Consider the following 16757-nt stretch of genomic DNA (forward strand, 5'->3'; position numbering starts at 1 on the left):
ATGAAGAAAATCCCCCTCTTATCTGGGGTCACAGCAAATGGTTACTGGAGGGAAAAAACCTTCTGAAATTTATTCCACATCCCAAAATCTGTCTTAAAAATAGCTTTCTTTCTGCGTTACATCTGGTTACTGGATAGGGAAAAGACCTTAAAAAAAATAATAAGAGATGTTGCAAGAAAGCAAAGAACAAAGACATTCTATAATTGTTTGCATCTTTAGTTTTGATTTTAAAATGAATCTCGCTTGCATGCATGTGTGCTGGGAATGCAGGAAGAAAGCTGACTGTTTTACCGGCTGGGAAGAACCAACAAAACTAGACCGTTCTGGTTTCATACTCTAGGTTTTCTTAACAACTGATTCCTTCTGTTCAGAGCATCACTTACAGATACATATATACACACATGCTTGGGAATGGTTTTTAATTAAAGGTTATAAAGGAAAACATGCACAGAGGAGGGATCTGCCTTAAAGAGCAGCTCAGAGACATGGATGTGAATCATGGAAACCCCATGTCTTGCCTGCCACTGTGGCTGTCCTGCCCTCACATCCCTTTTGTGCTGAGACCTCTCTGGGAGCTGGTTGCTGTGTTGACTCCTGCTCTGGTCCATCATATTAGGGCTGGATCAGAAATGGGCTCCTCCAGTGTTCACAGTCATCACACATGGGCCATTTCATGCTCTTTCCAGTGTGTTCTCTGGCCAGGAGAGCCACAGGCAACACCTGACCAAATCTCCAGCAGGGATACACCCATGGGTCTGCTGCCCTGAATCTGGCACCAGGAGCCACTGCTGTGGCCAGCTGTGGGCTAAACCCAGTGCTGAGCATGACCCCACCTCGCTGTGGGGGAAGGACTGCATTACAATGAGCAGCAGTTCCTTAAGAGCTCCTTTCCTGAATGCACACAAGATCCTCGTGGCCCTGCCTTACTATGATATTTATTTGCCTCTTTTCCTGTTTTTCTTCTGAATATGTTTTTGGCTAGAGGCAGTGAACATCCAAGTATTTCATGTCTTCATTCTGGTTTTTAACCTCTGTGTGTGTGTATGTGTGATCCCAACAGTAGTCTTGCCAGCCACAGCTCCTAGATTCCCGTTTTGAGACCCTGTCACCAGTATGCCATGATGGTGGCCATGGCAGTACCCTACAAGCTTTCCTGGAACATATATACCTAATGCAAGGAGTAGAGGGCCACAGTAACAGCTCCAGGCTCTAACTGGAGGGTGTGAGTAAATACTCTGACAGCATTTACTGTCATCTCCCATGGGCAGAAGGTAGTGGGGCAGATAGAAGTGCCCCATGAGCACCACTGGCTCTTGAGCAAACTGAACACATCACTCCTCTGAACAGAGAAAACCACAGTTGCCTCTTTGTGCCAGGAAATTCCTTGGGGCTCATTGCCAGCTGCAGCAGGAAGGAGCAGAGTGCAGAAGGAGCAGAGTGTTGCTGTGCAATGCCCAAACAGCCTCCACTGCCTTGAGGAAGTGCTGGCGTCACCCCTCTCCAGCAGGTCCCTGCAGAGGCGGCTGCGTGCCAGCACAAAGCCCTTCCTTGTTCTGCTTCCCTGCACCCAGACCACTGTGCCTGGGGTGGAAGGAAGCTGAGTGTGGTGCTCCCTCCCCTCCAGCCACCGCTCATGACCGCAACCAGTGGGACACGCACTGGCATCCCCAGCTCCAGGAGCCCTGGAGGCTGCTGCCCACTGACCCACTGCATCCATCTGCTTTCCAGGCATGGCTGAGCTTGCCCCCACAGCTGTGCTCAGCAACAGGAGTTTGGTGAGGTCACAGATGTGCAACCAGGGTCTTCCCCATCTGCTTCCCTTCCCCCTGCTGCAGGTCTCTTTACCCTGCTGCTGACTGAGGGAGCTCACACTGTGGTTTGGCTTGGTCCTGCTGCTTCCTGGGGCAGGCTCCATCTGGGGGGACAGGGCAGGTCACTGTATTTTAGGCTCTCAGGGACAAACCAGTCTCTTGTTTGCATTCCCAAGGGTGCACAGGCATGATTTTAGACTTTTCTGAGGGGTGGAAGTAGCTGTGCAAGCATCGCACATCATGTTTCCCGGAGAGGTCAGACTCCTGGGTGGGTTCTGATGGATTTTCTGATGTTCCATACAGCAGCCTTTGGTGGGAATGTCCATGGGACCTCTCCTCTCTGCCCCACTACTGGTGTTTATGGATTTTGTAAGAACATAACACTTCTATCCAATTTGGTGAGCATTTTCCAAAAACCCAAATATTATCAGCAGGTGGGTTAGATGGACGTACGCAAGCACATCCCCAAGAAGTCTGACAGGAAAGTTCACATTGCTCTAGGAAACGTAGTTAAAAACAGGCCTCAAATTCATTCCCACAAATACTTTCAGGCTCAGAATACTGGCAGAAGTTTTACTGAGGCTGACCAGGCTCAGTGTGTTGCCCTGTGTTCCTGCCCATCTGAGCCCTGTGGGTGCCATTTAGTGGTGTATTTTCTAATATTTGCATGTTTCTTGTGAAGTTTCCCTCAGCATTTTTCAAGGGAAGGGTGAACATGTGTGCTGCCCTCTGCTATGAGATCCTGAAGTGTTGCACTTCCAAGGTGTCCTCCACAAGGAACGAAGCCTCCGCTCTTCTGTATCTCCTGATGAGAAATAATTTTGAGTTCACCAAAAGGAGAACATTCCTGAGAACACATCTTCAGGTCAGTGACTTGAGAAAAACTAGAGAGCAGCATGCCTCAGATTTAATGAATAGATATAGCAATTGTCACCTCATGTCTGCAGAGGATCTTACTGTTGCCATATGGACAAAAATCCCCTTTCCAGTGACTGGCCCAGGCAACTTTGGGTAAAATATACTGCAATGAAGTACTCCAAGCTGTTGAATTTTTAGAGTCTCAGACAGAAGACACATCTCTGCCCCAGAGGCTGACTGGGATGGGGTGGAAAGGACAGCTGCCTTTGAGGCAGGAAAAGGGATTTCCCTGGAGCTGCTTTTTTGACATTGGTACTTTTTGAAGCGAATTTAGATAACCTAGTGGGACAGATGAATACCCTCCAGGTTGTAATGAATCACAGAAGAAGGTAGCTAACATACAAACAGGAGTTCGTATTACAATTGTTGGATAGTTCTGTTCAGCAAAGCAGTTTGGACCTCTGGGGAGTATTTGTCCTTGGGAGACCTGCCAGCAAAGGCACACCATCTGCTTACCAAGGCTTACATTGTGGGAAGGATGTGATGTTTTCCTATGAGCATTTTATTAACTGTGACAATAAAACTCGTTAGGGCTCATTTAAATAAAGCCCCTACTCTGTCCCAACAGATCATAATTGCAGTGAGCCAGTTGATAGCAGATGTGGCACTTAGCGGTGGGACAAGATTTCAGGACTCTTTGCTCATCATTAACAACTTTGCAAACAGCGACAGGCCTATGAAGGTGAGTTGAAGGTGTTACATCCCATCATGTGCTAGCAGCAAGGCTGGGGACAGACTCCAGGAAGCCATGATTAAGGATAGGGCTAATAGTTAGAACTGTAATTTAGAGGCTCATAACGGGCTGCATTTGCTCAGTGAACTGAAGTGTTATGCCAACAGCAGCAGGGCCAGCTGCTCAGGCAGGTCATGCTCCGTCCGTGAGGCCTCACGCCAAGGGGAGGGAACTCAGGTTATATTTTGCAGTGTGCTGCTTGCAAGGGTGTCCAAAGAGCTTTCCAGGAACTTCCAGCTTTGAGAAAAATGACAAGGGAGGGTCTTATACTTCTGTTGCCTGAAGGTCATAATTAGCAGGAATTAATTTTAATTAACTGAGTGTCAGTAATGTTAAGAAAACACTCTTATGGAGATTGCTGGTTGTATCTCTTTAGAAAATTATTGTCTGTCCTTGCACTAAGATTAGTAGTTTGTACCCAACCCACTGAGCAATTGCAGCTTCCTTCATTGCACACAGAGTAGCTGCCCAGGTAGGATAGGGAAAATGGGAAGAGTCTTTACAGTTCCATGACTATCCTATGACCTAAAAGTGGGATGGTGTTTGACTGTGATATAAAAAATTTATAGTTAGGATATTCCTGGTGAAAATCTCAGTTCTTTTCTGTGCACAGATGTTGATAAGGGTTTCACTGAGCCATACTTTGCTGCTCATAATTTACATTGCGAGATGATCATTATACCCAGTTTATGTTTAAGTGCAAGGGTCATTTCAACACACTGGAGAGGGTGCTATGCACAGCCACAGCAACAGCTAGGGAGCAGGAGCCTAAGGAAAGGGAATGTAATCCAGGCTCATTACAGAGGAGGGAAAGCTGAGGGGGGACCTAACTGCTGCTTTCCCCAGCAGGCAGGTTATAGAGACAAGGTCAAACTCTTCTCAGAGGTGTGGAGTGCAGGACAAGAAAAAATGTGCATGTTGCTGCAAGGACAATTCCAGCTTTACTTAAAGTTATTTCCTAAGCACAGCCCTGGAGCAGGGCTCAGAAAGAAAGTGGGATTTCTGTCGTAGGAGATTATAAAACTCGACTGGGCAAGCCTTGCTTTTACTCAGTGATGGCCCTGCTCTGAGCACGGAACCAGATCCGAGCCTGTGTTTCTTTCTCTATTGCATTCCTGTGGTGGGGAGCTCTACAGATGCTGTCAGTGCTTTAGGAATTGAAGAGTGACCACATCAGAGCCTAACAAGCCAGATGTTGAATAACATGCAAAATACTGGAGGCACGGTTTGTGGTCCCATCCAGGGACATTTGCATGCACGGAGCACTTATGTATTGCTCCCAGACCAGTTCCTCAGGATGCCAAAGTACCAGACTCACTGTATTATGGGAACAGCCAACTTGGCATCCTGCACATGACCTGGAGAGACTGGCCATGTGTGTGCCACAACTGAAATGCCTCTAACTGTGTATGAAACACTGTACACTGTATGCAGCATGAGCTCAAAAAGGAAGTTAATTAGTCTTATCTCACGTTCTCAGTGGTTTCAGATTGGCAGTACATGGAGTGTTGGCTAAAAGGTTAGTGATAGTCTTTCCTTGGCAAAGCCTGTATTTTCTGTATTATCTTCTAATTAGATTTGTTTTGTGTCAGGCAACTGCTTTTCCTTCTGAAGTCAAAGATTTGACAAAGAGAATCCGCACGGTGCTTATGGCTACTGCTCAAATGAAAGAACATGAGAAGGATCCAGAAATGCTGATAGATCTGCAGTACAGCTTAGCCAAGTCTTACGCGAGTACCCCAGAGCTCCGGAAAACATGGCTGGACAGCATGGCAAAGATACACGTGAAAAATGGAGACTTTTCAGAGGTAATTCATGTAATTAAAAACATGGTGCGCAACAAAGACAGATTTTCAGATGACATTTTAATAATGTCCCTTTGTACTTTGCAGGCAGCCATGTGTTATGTTCACGTAGCAGCCCTCGTTGCAGAGTTTCTGCACAGGAAAAGTAAGTGTCTGCTCTTTGGGAGGCACAAGGAGGAGGAGGATGCAGTGAAGGGGTTTCAGGGGATTGGAATATTTTTAAAGATAATTTTCTCTTGATTTGGTAAATAATTATTTTAGAGACAAGCTAAAAAGGAAAATAAATAATGCAATGGATAAAACTAGAAGATTATGAGTATTTTTTAAGAAAGGAATCCAATTGCTCATATTCAGACATTTTCTAGGCTGGCCAGGTCTACTTAGGCAGCCACATTGGCGTGGTGCTGAGCAAAATAAGAACTGACACATCGTGCCTTTGTTTAAAAGTTCACTTGTATCTTACAGTGGGAAATGGGCTCACAGGGGAAGCCCATATTGAAAACTGATTGTCAATATGTTCATCAGAAGTACTACTATAGGCAGTACAGAAAACTATAGAATAAAGCAGTCAAAATTCAGTCAAGAAATGAGACTATAGCCAAACTATGCACATATATAAAGAACAATGAGAAAAAAAGGAGAGTGTTGTGGTTTAACGCAAAACAGGAAGGAAGGACAGACTCGTGTGTTCTCAAGTTACACCACATTGCAGATTTTCTTCTAAATATCTGTTCCGCAATTGATATATTGACTCCATTTCATATTTTCATGTAAGGGATTAATTGTTGAAGAGGACCCTTACCTTTTCAAAAAGTTAAGGCTGCATAGAACCTAGTTAAATGCACTGCCTTGGCTGGGAAAGTCTTCAGTACCCTGCTTAGGAGGCTTGGAGTCCCTCCAAATTCTCCACTTAGTGTTGGCTGTTTGGTTTTGTCTGCTGCAGAACTCTTCCCCAGTGGATGCACTGCCTTCAGGAAAATCACTCCCAACATTGATGAAGAGGGTGCAATGAAAGAAGATGGTGGGATGATGGATGTACATTACAGTGAGGTGAGGTCCTGTACTATAGACTACAGGATATTTGATGGCTGGTTAGGATTTAGTTTTAGACATTGTTCATGTGAGCTCTAACATAAATTATAGCATGCACTGGCATCTGTAAAGAAGACTGTTGCACTGCAATTTCCCAAGAGAAATCTGCACTGAAGGATTTTCTGTGTATGATTCAGAAAGGCAAAACTGGTGTAAGTTCTTGATTCCTATGAAAGGCTTTTCGAGCATCGAGACTGAAAAAGCTGCACCACAACCTTTGCCTCCTCTGTTATGCAAATCCTGATTCTGCCAGCACAGGGCAGTGCAGCTGGGTGTGGTATTTCCAAGGAGGGATAGAATGCAAGTCAACTTATGTTGCCCTTGAGTTGGGGCTGTGCTGCAGGACAGCATGTTAGCAGAACAATCCAGAAACCATAGCAGGGCACTGGGGAAGTGGGTAGATCCACCCATGAGTCATAAAGTCTCACAGTTACTTCTGCACCATAGCTGTACAACTACATTGGGTGGGCCACACGTGGCTGAGCGAGGTGGCCCTGCAGCCCAGCTGCCCACTCCTCAAGACTAAGCTTGAGGGTCCTCAGCATCACATCCCACTGCTGTTGCACACACGTTGTTTGGACATGTTTCTTAGACATACACCTCTCACTTTCCAGTGCTGTCATCTCTGTATTTTCCCAGAGTTTTGGCATTCTCCTGAGGAGGTAGCTAAATAACCAGGACATACTTGCTGGCTATTGTGCTAACGATTGTTAAGAATTAATGAACTTTTTAAAAATAACTCATATTTTTCCTTCCCCCCCCCGCCCCCTAAAATTTAGAATGCTTTTGGAAAGACTGGGAACACCCAGGATTTAAACTTAATTTCTTCTTAACTTAAACTGTGGCTACTTATCCTGGGACCCAATAAAGTATCTGAAGTTAAAGTGGCTTTCTTTTCTAACTTTGACTGTTATTAACATCACCCATTTGGTTGCTCTTGTAGGAGGTCCTGGTGGAGCTGCTGGAGCAGTGTGTAGATGGCCTGTGGAAAGCAGAGCGTTATGAAACAATTTCTGAAGTTTCCAAACTGATCATTCCTATTTATGAAAAGCGGCGGGAATTTGAGGTGGGTATTTTGAATAGTCTGCATATAGCAGGTAATTTTCTAGATTGCTTCATTGCTGGTCGTTAAAGAAATTAGTGAAAGCAATGGTCTGAGAGGTAATTATCAAAGCTAAAGTTATGGGAGACTTATGTTTAGTGAATAATTCCCACCTTCATTCCCCTAAAATAAAATTTATCATCCCATATGCTCCTCAAAGCTGGATTCTTTTTGAGACTTGAGGTTCTTAAGGGTTAAAAACAGAGTGAGAACTCTTCAAAGGACTAGATCTGTAGGTAATTCGGCAAGTGGAGAGGAAGGAAGGAAGTTGTTACCAGCCCTCTGCCTTGCTCCTTCCCAGCACCTGCTGTGACCTGTGCTTTGGTGAGGCTGGGCCTCGGTTGCTGAGTAGTGTTACCCTTTCCCACCCTCTGCCATGACCCCTTCCACATCAGGACAGCATCCAAATATAACTGAAGCTAGGGAAAGTCTTGCCTTGATCTTTTTTTTTTTTTTTCATTATAAAGCTGTTTTTAATCAAAAAAATACTTCCTGCATAAAATATTGCAAGCTTCTCTACTCATAAAAGCCAAGTCAGGGGACACGCTGGGACAGTGCACTCAGCCTTCTCTCCAAGGGTAGTGGCTTTACTGCAATCCGTGGTACCTTGCAGACCTGACACTAAGCGTGTACTTAAGGCAGGTTTTTCAAGCAAAACTGCATGAGTTCAACCTCTTTGGAGATTCAAGTTTCAATTCTCCAAAGGATTGTGTTCAGATATCTCAGTAGCTTCCAGTGTTAACTAGAATGTCCTACTTGCAAAATCCTGTTTTAACAATGTCAAAATCTGATTTCCAGAAGCTTACTCAGCTGTACAGAACGCTCCATGGAGCATATGCTAAGATATTGGAAGTAATGCACTCAAGGAAGAGGCTCCTTGGAACCTTTTTCAGAGTGGCCTTTTATGGACAAGTAAGTATATACACTGGCTTGTCAGCTACCCCTCACCAGGCATCCTGGCCCCAAAAGCTGCTGCTTAAAAGTTCCTCTGGGGCAGCCACCAGCATGTCTACCTGAGCATTTTGGTATCGCACGCCTGTGGTGAGGGTTTGTGTCTGTTCCAGGAGCACTTGATTTATTATCAAGTTTATGATTCTGCTGGTAGGCTTTTCATAAAACAACTCAGCAGTTAGGAAATGGCTTATTGGATTCAGAAAACACTGGGGTATTTTTGTAACTATAGTTATTATAAGTTACACAATTTAGTGTGTATAGTATATAACCACTAACAGTATATATAACCATAGTATATAAAAAGTAGTAGTAACAGACATTTTTTTTCTGCAGACAATTGCTGCTCCCTTCTACATATTAGTAGAGTAAATGGTTATGGGAGAAGATGGAGACAAAACATGTATCAGTGTTGGTTACTCATGTGTAGAGATAGAGAGTATTTCTGTTAGCTGAGGTAGCTGGAAAACTGAACAAGATCTGAGGCTTAGAGTCCCAGGAAGGGGCATGATCTTATCATATCTGATGAAGTCTTCTGAGCTTGAAAGCAGTTGTGGTTTTGGTTTTTTTTTATTCTACCTGTAGAAGTTAATCTAAAGTATGATACCTTCATGTCCTTTTTGTCTCTGAACAACCTACTTCTGCTTGTGGACCCATAACTGTGGGGGACATACAGGACTCCTCTTTAGAAAACCCTATGGAAATTAAATTAGCCTTGCTTTTTCCTCATTCCTTCTTTTAGAGAAGATGATGAATACCCCTGAAACCATCATGGGTTTTTACCTTTGAACACCACTGTCACTGCACACACAACATATTGGAGCATTGCAATGCTGCATTTGCTGCAGTAGACATACATTTTACATTTGTCCTCATCTTATCCACAACTTTGGATATGTAAAAAGTAAATAAGTTAGCAAAAGATAAAAGAAAACAACTGCAAGGTTAGTTTTCCAGAAGCTGTGGAAATAACTGGACTAGCCCCTAAAATTAAGCTGTGTAACATGTCATCCTGACAATCAATACTTGATCCAGTTTTGTACTTTAAAGCTTTGCCGACTTTTTATTCCAGCTACCCACAAATAGTTTCAACACTGTGTCACAACTTCTGACCGGAATATCTTGCCAAAGTGTGAAGTTTTCATGCTGTTTCCATTATTGGGAGGACTGGTGATGCAAGCACAACCTTTGATGCAGTTTTGTCTTTATTTACAGTAAATACACCAAGTTCCACTTCCTTGAATACAAGAGGAATTAAAGCAGAGAAAATCCATTTATTTTTATTGCTTAAAATCTCTCACACTCTACACAAATTCCTTAGTTTCAGACTTTTCTTATGGCTCTGCTGTCCTCGACTTAATTATCTTTCAGCTCCTTCTCTGTGCCTTGTTTTTATGGTTTTTTTCCCATTTGTCTCTTCCCAACCTTCCAAAAGGTCGTGCTGGCCAAACCATCCTCCATATTGTTTAGATTTCTCACCGATTGTACTCAAGCAATGACGTGCTATGTTTGGGTTGGTTGAGGAATTTTATGGGTTTTTTTAGACAATTTTTGAAGGAACCTATTAAACAGGCTGAGTTCAGAGAGACTTTATGGGAGCCATAGCCTTACAAACCTTCTTGGCTTTCTGAAATGTTAGTAGAAACTTACTTTCCAAGTAGCAAATCTAAGATAAAGTTCTCCAAATGAAGGAACACAGCTATTCCTCACTACTTCACTATTTTATTTTTTTTCTGTGTTTAATGCAAGACGTTCTTTGAAGAAGAAGATGGGAAGGAATACGTCTATAAGGAGCCTAAACTGACAGGCCTCTCAGAGATCTCCTTCAGACTTCTTAAGCTTTATGGAGAAAAATTTGGGTCAGAGACTGTAAAGATTATCCAGGATTCTAATAAGGTAGAGTTAAAGTGCATGAACGAGCTAATGAAATGCTGTTAGGGTGAACTTTGCTGTGTGGAGCTGAAGAAGGAAGTTGACAGAGCATCCCTCCCTTCTGCCAGTAGGAAGGGAGGAGCAAGCCCTCTCCTCCACCCTCTTGCAAGCACCTTGCTTCCAATGGCCCCTCGCATCCTCCTGCTCCAGTGTGGACATGCTGGCACAGCTTGACAAGTTTTGGTGCTGCTCCGGCTCCTGGGTGGATGGAAACAAATCAGTTGGGAATTATGAATGGGAAATTGCAATCCCCATCCCACTGAGCCAAGTTGTTGGCAGGTGTCAGAAGCCAGCACAGAGCAGCAGATGACTGGAAGTAGAGTTACTTCTTGTTGCTTTGACACTCCCAAGTCTAAAAAAAATCTTTTTGGGCCTTGCAGCCATAGCTCCTTCTCTTTCACATGGAATACTTATTTATGCTCCCTGCAAGGGCTGTTCACGCCCTTAGGCTGCAACTGCAGATTTATCTGGGTTAGCAAAGACAGCACTGGTGATCCCAAACCTGGCTTAGTGCAAGCCTGCAGATTTGCCTGTCCCAGCTCAGCACTGTATGAGCATTGGCTTGTGCTCCAAAAACTTTATGGTCATATTAGAAGGACTAAGTAGCTCAGGCATGTGCTGCATTGATGGATAAGGTGATATGACTGCCTGCTCAGGAGCAGCTTGTTTGGCACCACATATGACATGTTTCTTGTGCCACACCTCCTTGTCTTGTGTATCTCTAGTGGTCTAGACATCCCAGCTGAGGTCAAAAGGAGCATTTGATGTGTCACTAATCTGCACGCAGTAAGGCTAGGTCAGCAGGGAATTAGTTTAAATCAGATCCCAGTATGTAAATTAGCCAACTGTAAGTTATTAACCTTTGCTCTCTTTGTGAGTAACCCACAGGTCAACATTAAAGACCTTGATCCTAAGTATGCCCATATTCAAGTGACTTACGTGAAGCCCTATTTTGAAGACAAAGAAATCTCTGAAAGAAAGACTGAATTTGAAAGAAATCATAACATCAATAGATTTGTATTTGAAACTCCTTACACTTTATCTGGAAAAAAGCATGGCAGTGTGGAAGAACAGTGTAAAAAAAGGACCATTCTAACTAGTAAGTACAAACATCTGATCATGAGACAGTATCAGCAACTATTTTGAAACTATTCATTTTAGCTCATGAAAATATCCCTCAGCTTCTCTCATGAAATTCTCTCAGCTTAATCAGAATTGTGAGATGATATCCTGGTTGGGAGGGATAATTTACCTTGTGTTTTTGTGCTCACATTTTTCCAAATTAATAAACTGTGCTGCTAAATTATAGCCTTGTTTGAGATTTCACACACACCAAATAAATCCCTGAGAGCAAGAATCCGCTTGTATATATTCTGTGAAGAGTACTCCTACGTGCTGCATGACTTTTCAATCTATAAATTTCTTTTGCTGTTTCTGCTAGCTTCCAACTCCTTTCCATACGTAAAGAAGAGAATTCCAGTCAATTATGAACATCAGGTTAATTTAAAACCAATCGATGTTGCTACTGATGAAATAAAAGACAAGACAGCAGAGCTGCAGAAACTCTGCTCTGCTGGTGACGTTGACATGATCCAGCTGCAGCTCAAATTGCAAGGCTGTGTTTCTGTGCAGGTGAGTCTGTCTGATGTCTGTGCAAAATTGCGTTTATATACACAACTCAGGGTGAGCCATCTAGTCATGACACAACACATTGACTTTCCAGAAATCATTAACTACCCGGCTTGCAGGGCTGAGCCATCAGCCTGCCAGCTCAGCTTCCCTGCAGCTTCGCTGCTGCATTAGCAGGAGGCTCCTGGCAATAAGCACTTCCTCCAGTGGTGTTTACAGTGTCGAGTCCAAGTAATTGCCCATTAGTTGGCCGTGGATGACTGCTGAAATATACTTAACTCTTGAACATTGCACTGCAAGTATCAGGCACAAACAGCCTTTTTGCAAGCCTGACTTCTCAAGCTGGTTAAATGACCTTAGGACTCCGATCATACTGCTTTTCCAACCGGAAATAAGAGGAAAGTACGAAGAAACAAATTTAATCTCTCTTTTTATCTCCATTTATCTTTTGATCTTAGAAAATGTAGGTGGAAAAATACTCAACCTTTGAAACTTTCAGTGTCTCTGGTGACATTAGTAATGCAGAGTTGATGGCATTCAAATAGCTAATGTTGGGTGGGTTTTTTTAAAAAAAATTGTTATTCTTTTCACAAATGCCTTTAGCAACTCAGCAGAAGTTCTAGCATAAATGATTTCTGTGATTCACCACCTCAGATTTCTTCTTTGGTTCTAGGTTAATGCTGGTCCCTTGGCCTATGCCAGAGCTTTCCTAAGTGACAGCCAGTCCAGCAAATATCCTGCTAAGAAGGTGAATGAGTTGAAAGAAATGTTCAGGTAGGATTTCTAATGTAATAAAAACTAGCTAACTGGCTGGAACATGGTACCTGCTTTGATTATATTTTTGTCTGTCTCCAAAATCAGCAGATGCTGTGTGTTTGATATGTTTTATAAAGATCCAAATCTCATAGGATTATGGGTGCTCAGACATATGAGAAAAGCCAATGTAATTATATCTGTCAAGAGTTCCCAAGCTCAGGGCTGTGCTCTTCATGGGGAGATTTACTTGAACACCTGCTTCAGCAGTTGGTATGGATATTTGAGATTATCACATGAAGGAAGTATGTTTGAAAACCAGAGATCCGACAGTCCTGTCTTCAGGCATCTTTCATATTGTGCATTGTTTCTCAGTTTTTCCAAAGGGATTTTTTGCTAGATAATGATGAACTTGAAATACTTTAAAGCAAATCCTTTCCCCGTTTATGGAAGACCGTTGTTCTCGTTTCTGCTGCTAATTTTTGAAACTATGTGACTTGCACAGGTGTTTTTCTAATTTCTGTCCCTTAAGGTAAGTTTTACCTCTCACTTGAAAGTGTCCTCCAAGATATAATTAGGCAACTGCTGCTTCACCTCAGGATGATGAGTCTTTGCCACCCTATTTTCTGAACCTCTCGAGTGCAACCAGTTGTCTGCCACCCCCTGCGTTTGTTACTCTGTGCTGGTGACTCCTATTTCACTCCTTAGTAATTACATGGAGAAAGCAGCTTTTGGGCCAATCCAGTTCTCCTTCTGGGTATTGAGCAACCTGACAATAAGGGAGCAATCCATGCAAACCTGCCATGCATAGATGCAGACTAGAGGGAAGGCAGTTTTACTTTCCAACCTTGCAGTGCAGCCAGCAGGACAAACACAAACTCTATTTCAAATGAGGTTTATAAGAAAGGAAAATATGTGTGTGAAATGAAGCAAAGAATGAACAACGGTAAGCAAGAAACAGTATTGCACCTCCCCATGATCCAAACTTCCTTCTGGAGGGTGTCTCTGCTGATAGCAACCTGCCCTCTCCAGCACACTGCTGTGTCACATACCCAGCTCTGACAAGCCCTGGTTTCCCCTCTGTGCCTGGCCATGGCCTCCCTCTGTTCTGTGACCCCACGTGCAGCTGGTTGGGCTTATCTGGTACCTGTGGGTTGTGTGTGGTCCTGCAGGTCGGAATGGGTCCCATCTGCTGAGGATCCAGGCTTGAAGGAGCTCCAGCAGAAAGCCCCATCCCTGTGTTGCAGTCCCTCCCCATTCCCTGATCCACCGGGCCAGGGATGCTCCCAGAACGCAACTTGTCCCAAACATTGGAGAAAAAAGGGTGGTGGGAAATAATGAGATTTGCCTGTCTCTTTGGTTGCTTGCTTAGTAGAAGACTAAGCTATTGCAATGCCCCAAGTTCATTCCTTTCCTCCCCAGGAAGTTTATCCAAGCCTGTGGAATTGCTCTGGAGCTCAACGAGCGTCTCATTAAGGAGGACCAAGTGGAGTACCACGAGGGACTGAAATCAAACTTTCGGGATATGGTGAAAGAGCTTTCTGACATCATCCACGAACAGGCACGTACTGCATGTCAGGAGCCCGCAGAGGTGGCTCTCTGTGCTTGAAAATTAGCTAAGCTGAAAACTGAGATCTGACTGAAAACTTGATCATCCTTCATGTTATGTAGCTAAATATAAAAAGGCGAGTAAGTGAACATGAAAATTAAGCAATAGACTTGGTGCATTCCTAAAACTGCTTTCTGTTCACTGAAAGTCTCAGTCTGGTGTTGGTATTCAGTGTGCTTCAGAGTGGAGTCTTTGCTGACACATGCTGTAGTTTCCTGGCTGTTGTGGTCAGAAATCCTGTGCCCTGTGTTTCATCATGTTTTATACATTACAAGAGGTCACAGATCAAAATTCTCTGGCAAAAAATTTCCATTCCCTCAGTTATATCCAGGTTAAGTTACTTTTTTTTTTTAATATGTTATTTTTACTTAAAAGATGTTTTCTTTTAATTTTTGCCTGATGCCAACATGTCATTTATATGCACAGTTAAAATATTTCTTCTAATTTATCTGATCCGTGCTTTGATCTTTCTAGGAAAAAACATTCGAGTAGTAGCATCAGAGAGGTGAGAGATTCAAAGAGCAGTTGCACTTCTACCTAGCATCATGCTATGAAATTAGATGAAAACTGGGTTTCTGAAGTAATCTCCATACCTCTGCTCTTTAATTTTGCCTTCATTATGACAAAAGAAAGCTTGTTGTAGATTTATAGTATCAAGGATATAAAATTAATGGTACAGACTGCATTGTGATTCATAGAACTTGAAATTTAGATAAATCCTTTCAGAGACTCCCAGTTAGTTGATATACAGTCCATGTGTGACTATGAATTAAAAATGCAACATTTTAAGTCACTGAAAGCAGCTAGGCAAATTCCACAATAAGTTGAGCAGTTGTTCACAGTAATGCAAAAATGTGCAAATACAAAAAATAATACAACTGCACCAGGCTGGTATTTGTAAATTAGGTTTATTTACAATGAAATAATGCTTATGGGAATCAGAATCTTGTTATGGAAGAGTACAATATCATTTCAGGGAAACAGTCTCATGATGGGGCTGAATTTTGTTGTAGGAGCATAAGGGTGGATCTGTTTGAGAGTGACTGCTGCACCCCTCTTGCTTTTGTTAGATTTTTCTTCTATTCTGCTCATCACCACCACTTTTTTAGGATGCAAACTACTCACTTTGCACATGTGCCACACTAATTTTTTTCATTTGCATTACCTGCCCTGCATACTCCACTGCTAAACTTTGATCAGAGAAGCTCGTTCATAGGAGTTGCCACCTGCTTACTCTAAGCTGTTTGCAGTAAACCTTTCCAAGACATTTAATTTGCATGCAGCTGCTGGAACTTTTGTGGCTTCTGAATTCTGCAATAGTCAAATCAAAACCAAATCACTCAGTCCTGCACTGTCACAGTACAATGGTTAAAGTTATCTTAGAATACTAAGAAGCATTGTTAAAGCACACTCCCTACAGTCTCAATAGATTTACAAATCCACTGTTGTGTTGTCGTTGGTTCATGGGCAAAATATGACTGAAATGTCCAAGTGAAGGGCTCCCTGGGAAGGATATACTTTTCACTTTCTTCTTGTATTATCTCAAAAGGCAGTTTAAAAGACCATGTTTAAAAACACTGTTCTTTATAGTTATATGACATTATGTACAACTGCTGACTTAAACTTTGCATTGCCGTCAAATGGCCCAGGTATCTAACAAATTAAACTTAATGGAACATGTTTTCCTCTTCTGCAGCATTATTCAGGTAAACATAAAAGTATATTGCATTAATTTGGGGTTCCCATTGCAAATAACATATCCTTTTCTAATATTGCCAGTGTCCCAAAGCAGTACAGCCAGTGCCCTTTGTTTGAGGTGGAAGGGCAGGTGGACAACTCACTGGGTCAGCCCATGACCTATCTACAGATCTTTTAAGTTAGGGAAATGTAAACACAAAAAATGGATAAACTGCAGCCAAAAAGATCCTGGAAGCTTCAGAGACTGGCAGAAGGCTGGATGTCCAGAAGCTGTTTATGATGGCCAGTGATATCAGTTCCACTAATGCAACTTCAGGCTAACTGGTGAACCACATGGTGAAAAACAAATACACAGTCAGCTCTAGCACAGCTCTGCCAGTCCAATTAGACCCTGTGCTGTCAGACTGTCCTTCAGATTATAAAGTATAATATCTTGCCAAATGGCACAGAGGTAAAGAGTGTCTGCTGGGTTTAGCTGCATGTACTCCTTGTGTTTACCAAAAAAACTATTAAAATTCTGTTACTGCTAAGACAGAATAAAAAAATTTCTGTACAGAGAACTGTTTTTTCCCTATGGTGCATAGTTGTAACTAAAAATGACCCAGCAATATGCAGAATAGTGTATATATTAATGCTACAGAAATTGCTAAATTACTCTTCTTTCTCATTTCTTTGTTACGCTGCCTTTGCGAAACAGCTTTGAAGACAAGGTTGGATATCTCTT

At 42.7% G+C, this 16757-nt stretch overlaps 1 protein-coding gene across 5 annotated transcripts in view; it reads left to right on the top strand.

The window, feature by feature from the left end:
* DOCK11 (dedicator of cytokinesis 11) overlaps positions 1 to 16757 on the top strand; it is an 81254-nt gene that overhangs the window by 60690 nt on the left and 3807 nt on the right. For 4 of the 5 annotated variants that reach the window (XM_027746552.2, XM_027746554.2, XM_039387795.1 and 1 more), the window contains 12 exons: positions 2494 to 2676; positions 3298 to 3411; positions 5055 to 5270; positions 5355 to 5412; positions 6211 to 6317; positions 7303 to 7425; positions 8260 to 8373; positions 10162 to 10308; positions 11233 to 11443; positions 11786 to 11976; positions 12647 to 12747; positions 14149 to 14287. In XM_027746552.2, coding sequence (XP_027602353.2) covers positions 2494 to 2676; positions 3298 to 3411; positions 5055 to 5270; positions 5355 to 5412; positions 6211 to 6317; positions 7303 to 7425; positions 8260 to 8373; positions 10162 to 10308; positions 11233 to 11443; positions 11786 to 11976; positions 12647 to 12747; positions 14149 to 14287 — 1704 coding nt within the window. Of the gene's footprint in view, positions 1 to 2493; positions 2677 to 3297; positions 3412 to 5054; positions 5271 to 5354; positions 5413 to 6210; positions 6318 to 7302; positions 7426 to 8259; positions 8374 to 10161; positions 10309 to 11232; positions 11444 to 11785; positions 11977 to 12646; positions 12748 to 14148; positions 14288 to 16730; positions 16744 to 16757 lie in introns of all 5 variants that reach the window. The other variant, XM_039387796.1, reaches the window with a different exon arrangement.

The sequence above is a fragment of the Pipra filicauda genome, unplaced genomic scaffold, assembly GCF_003945595.2.
Source record: "Pipra filicauda isolate LSUMZ 115617 unplaced genomic scaffold, ASM394559v2 scaffold58_size5111680_pilon, whole genome shotgun sequence".
In the NCBI taxonomy this organism is placed as follows: Eukaryota; Metazoa; Chordata; class Aves; order Passeriformes; family Pipridae; genus Pipra; species Pipra filicauda.